At 36.1% G+C, this 5,628-nt stretch overlaps 1 protein-coding gene across 1 annotated transcript; it reads left to right on the top strand.

Moving 5' to 3' along the window:
* Nucleotides 1–281: 281 nt before the first annotated feature.
* Nucleotides 282–1,238, top strand: LOC125400751 (olfactory receptor 7G2-like). The gene has a single exon (XM_087905854.1). It carries the CDS (start codon nucleotides 300–302, stop codon nucleotides 1,236–1,238), a length of 939 nt encoding a protein of 312 aa, XP_087761980.1. The 5' UTR covers nucleotides 282–299.
* Nucleotides 1,239–5,628: the final 4,390 nt, after the last annotated feature.

The following is a 5,628-nucleotide window of genomic DNA, read 5'->3' as shown; positions in this document are numbered from 1 at the left end:
TTCCATTCTCAAATACAGCAACTCTTAATATGCATTCAGGCATGTGTATACATTCTGTGATGATGTTGAGCAGGATGATTTGTGTATATAAGCAAATATATTGTCATAACTAGGTGGGGCAAACTGGTTGGTGTAGAAATGAAATTGGTTTCCTCACTTACCATTCCTGGTGGCTAAATTGTAAAGACTAAGGCCCATATAAGATGGTTTTCTAACAAATCTCATTTTATAATGTTGCTAGTAGTTCATGTGTTTCAGTAACTTCTTACCACTCTTTCTCCTTAAGATTCACGTATATCATGGACATTGAAAACAAATCTGCGCCTTCTGAATTTTTTCTGCATGGACTGACAGACGATACAGAGCTGGAGTCTCTCATCTTTGGCCTTTTCCTAGTCATGTACCTGATCACAATCTTTGGAAATATTCTTATAGTGTTGGCTATCTATTGTGATTCCCATCTCCACACCCCCATGTACTTATTTCTCTGTCATCTGTCTTTTAATGACATGTATTTAGTCAGCATCACAGTTCCAAAGATGCTGGTGAACATACAAACACAGGATCAGAGGATCACTTATGCAGGCTGCCTTAGCCAGGGCTTCTTTGTTGCAGTTTGTACCATCTTTGAGTGTTTTCTGCTTGGAGTAATGGCCTATGACCGCTATGTAGCCATTTGTTACCCGCTAAGATACACAGTACTGATGAACCCCTGCTTTTGTATTATTCTGGTTCTTATCTCTCTATTCATTAGCATTGTGAATGGTCTGTTGCATAGTCTGATGATGCTGCACTTGTCCTTTTGCACTGACCTGGAAATCTTCCACTTCTTCTGTGAAATCGCACAAGTCATCAAACTGGCCTGTTCTGACAGCCTCATTAACAATATCCTGATATTTGCTACGGCTTCTATTTTTGCTGGCATACCTCTGTTTGAAATAATTTTCTCGTATATTCACATTGTATCTACAGTATTGAAAATGCCATCATCAGAAGGAAAATACAAAGCCTTTTCCACTTGTGGGTCTCATTTGTCAGTTGTTTGCTTGTTCTATGGGACAGGTTTTGGTGTATACATTACCTCAAAGGTAATTGATTCACCCAGGGAGACCGCAGTGGCTTCAGTGATGTACTCCATAGTTCCTCCAATGATGAATCCCTTTATCTATAGTTTGAGGAACAGGGATATGAAGGAGGCATTGAAGAAAGTTATTGCTAGAATAACTTCTCTTCTGTGATTATTGGTGAAACTTCGCCTTGTGTTTCTAGAGTCAAAAAGACAGGATTGCGACTGAGTCAATATATGTGCTATCTCTTCTTTTCACCTGTCTTTCTTTGATTTTAATTTCTAAAAATTGGACACTGAATTTAATTTTAATGTAATTCTATCTTATTCTATGTGTTTGGGTGTTTCAGGTATGTGTATGTAAGTGTATCACATACATGAATAGTGTCCATATAAGCCAGAAGAGAGTGTCAGATCACTTGAAGTTAAAGCTATAAATGTTTTTACCTTCCACGTAGGATTGAATCTAGGGTCTCTAGAGAAGGAGGCACTTGTATAACCAGTGAGAAGTTTCTCTAACCCATTATAGTTCTGCTTTTATTTACATGTTCATGTGCATGTGTGTGCACAGGCACACACACAGATATACATGCTACATGTGTGCAACTAACCCCTGATGCCAGAAGATGGCTTCAGATTTCCATGAACAGAAACTATGGTGGTTTTGAGTTGCTCAACTATAGTTCTAGAAAGTGAACCTCTGGGAAACAGCATGGACTCTTGCTCAGCCGCTATTTACACACAGTTTTAATCCTCTAAGCAGAGTTTCTTTCAAGTTATCAAGAAATGGGTTGTGAAGTAGAGTTTCTAATTTGAGCCAGTGTGTGTGTCTGTGTGTGTGTGTGTTTGTGTGTGTGTGTGTGTGTGTGTGTGCATGTTCTATTTCTTGTGCACACTCCAATCACCATCTTGGACCTAGGTCTGTGAATCAAAAAAGTAGACATGGGCAATCTATGAAGACAACACTGTTGCAAATCATTGTCTAAGAGTGTCTTTCTGTTCATTTTTTCTTGATAAGATTTTCATTCGTTATTACACATGGTATTTTGAGATGTTTGTAAGATATTTGAAATTCATCAATATGTATTAAGACTTTGAAGCATTATTTAAGAATTTCATAGCCATGTTCAATATCTCTCTGTTAAATATGCTCCTTGCCTTCCCTGAACTTCTTTTCCTACTCTTGTAAACTTCATACACTCTTGTTTTAAACCCACTGAATTCCATAGGCAATTTCAGAATAATCATGAATGTAGAGATATACACTGGAAAACAGGAAATCCAACAAAGCCAACATCGCTGAAGAAAACTGTACCTCTCTAAGAACTTACACATTGAAAATATAAATATTGATAGCTTTTTTCTTTTTTAAAAAGCATGCCTGACTTAAGGAATATTTTGGAATAATGAATAAGGGTTCATTATTCTCATACAGTGAATGCATATTTAGACTGGGTTTTCCTTCATTTTCCAGAGGACAGAGAAAATGAAACTGTTGTATCTCAGGATGAAGCAAGAGACACAGAAGCATAGACCATCTCTTGCTTAGTGATAAATTTTTTACAGGTTAAAGCAGATACCGTTTCCCTAGTACACTATATGGATACCTGCAAGCATGTATACACTTGTCCCAACTAACATTTGCCTTTCTAATATGAGAATTTGTTACTTCTTATATGATGAATGAGAAAAGGTCTACTTGCAGAAATTGATATTATCGATTTGTTCTCAAATGTAACTATGTGTTTTAGTATAATACAAAAGTATATAGATACAAAAATGTATGAGGCAAGGTAATCAAGGGGAAAGACATTGTGTTGCTATATTTGGCATTGATTTTGACTATCTGAATGTATTGATTCCTTAAAATGTGTTATTTGCTCATGGTGTAACACATTTTATCACCTTCCTGAATCCACTTTATTGTCAACTTGACTGAATGTGGAAACATTAAGATATAACCCTGGATTTTCCTTTCAGAACATATTGAGAGGGTTTTAACTATGGAGGGAAGATTCAACCTGAAGTACATTCCTGGGGTCTTTTGTCTCTAACTAACTGAAAAACTGAAAAGAGGAAGCACTCTCACCACTGCCATCTCCCTTTCCCTGCTTACTTATGAACATATGTGGGTACTCTATTGTCACACACACTCTTCCATGTTGGACTATCCTTAAAATAAGTAATCTCAAATAACATCTTGTTAGATATTTTGTCACATCAATGATGAAAGTAAATAACAAAAAAATTCTATACATCTGTATCAAATTTTATAACATAATCTTGGTTGTTTTGATTTTGACTCATAAGATTGTATTAGAAAATATTTAATGAAACTGCAAATCCTAGATAGGCTCAGTTTCTGTGGGAGCCAAGTAAATAATAGATGTTGAGATAACAGAAATGTTTTTTCTGATACTGCCTTGTTAATTAATAAACACATTTAATTCATTGTTTTTTCTTATGCTTCCATGTCTGTAATTGTATTGAGATTAATAGCGGCCCATTTGCTCTTAACTATTAGCAGTGTATTGTGACATTAATATAAGAACCATTTTTATGTCGGTATAAATTTTGCTTCTAATTTTTCTAGTATTGGGTTTAAATCTATTTTAATATTTTCTTATGTATATTCTGGAGAAAATAAAGGCAAGTTTTGCATGGGGTGCTTTTTACCTTTAGTCAGGTACAAAATGTGACTAAATGATTGAATAAATTATTTTCTGATCAGTTAATTCAGTTGTTACAAATAATTAAAAGAACATATATGGCTCTACTTTTCTAGACAGTCAGCAGGGAGTTTTCTGCAGCTAGGCTCCCTCCAAATCCAAACCCATCCCCCAAGCTACTAGCCACACCCACCTAAGAGCTGAAAACTTGCCATAATATTGGGGAGACAAAGAGCTTGCTACAAGACTGAAGCAATTAATAGAAAACACAAAGAAAGCAAACCAGGAGACCAAGAAAGCAGGCGTACAGAGACCCCAGAGGCTTTCTGAGATAGACATGGACAGTACAGAGCAGACCAAGAAAAACTCCCAAACACCCAGACAGCCACTGCAAGGATTGGACCAGGACACAAAGACACTGCCGGCCTCATTTGAGGGAGAAGAACTCCAGCTCAAAGGCACAGAAAAATATTTAATAAAATCATAGAAGAAAAGTTTTTCAACCTAAAGAAGGATATGCCTATGAAGGTAAAAGTATCTTATAGAACAACAAATAGACTGGATAAAAATTCCCCTCACCATATAATAATCAAAACACAAAACATAGCGAATAAAAAAGAATATTAAGAGCTACAAAGGTAAAAGGTCAGGTAACATAAAGGTAATCCTATCAAAATTACACCTGACTTCTCAATGGAAACCATGAGAGCCAGAAGGTCTTGGATAGATGTGCTGCAGACACTAAGAGACCACACATGCAAGCCAAGACTACTATACCCAGCAAAGCTTTCATCCATCATCGATGGAAAAAAGCAAGATATTCCATGACAAAAACAGATTTAAATAATATGTATCCACAAGCCCAGCCTTATAGAAATTACTAGAAGGAAAACCCCAGCCCAAGGAAGCTAACTGCACCAACAAAAACACAGGAATCTGATAACCCCCCCATCAGCATAACCCAAAGAATGGAAATACACAAGCATTACTACCAATAAATAACCAGAATTAGCAACCACTGGTCATTAATACTATATAATATCAATTGACTCAATTCACCATTCACTATAAAAAACCACAGGCTAAGAGAATGGATACAAAACACAGGATCCAGCCTTCTATATACAAGAAACACACCTCAACCTCAAAGACAGACACTACCTCAGAATAAAGGGTTGAGAAAATGCTTTCCAATCAATTGGACCTAAGAAACAAGCTGGTGTGGCTATCCTAATATCTAAGAAAGATGATTTCAAACTAAAATCAATCAGAAGAGATGAAGAAGGACACTATATACTCATAAAAGCTGCAATTTATCAAGATGCTGTCTCAATCCTGAACATCTATGCCCCTAATACAAGAGCACCCACTTATGTAAAAGAAACATTACTTAAACTTAAATCACACATCAAACCTCCAATAATACTAGAAGACTTTAACCCTCCTCTCTTGCTAATGGACAGGTCAACCAGACAGAAACTTAACAGAGAAATGAAAGAATTAACAGATGTCATGAATCAAATGGACTAAACAGACATCTATAGAACATTCCACCCAAACATAAAAGAAAATACCTTCTTCTCAGCACCTCATGAAACCTTCTCTAAAATTAATCACATGCTCGGTAACAAATCAAACCTCCACAGAAACAAAAAAAAATAAAGGAGTAATCCCTGTGTCTTATCAGATCACCATGGAAGAAAGTTAGAGTTTAACAATACTACTCCCAAAAAGCCTACAAACTAAAGGAAATTGAACAGTCAACTACTGAACCAACCCTTGGGTCAAGGAAGAAATTTTAAGAAAGAAGTTATTTCCATCCATTTGCATGAAAAATTCAAGATGTCATTGTTTTTTACCGCTGAGTAAAACTCTAATGTGTATATGTTCCAC

Source organism: Myodes glareolus, chromosome 4, assembly GCF_982192425.1.
Source record: "Myodes glareolus chromosome 4, mMyoGla1.1, whole genome shotgun sequence".
NCBI classification, from domain to species: Eukaryota; Metazoa; Chordata; class Mammalia; order Rodentia; family Cricetidae; genus Myodes; species Myodes glareolus.
Note: the sequence above shows the minus strand (reverse complement) of the source record. Positions and strands in the feature narration are given on the sequence as shown.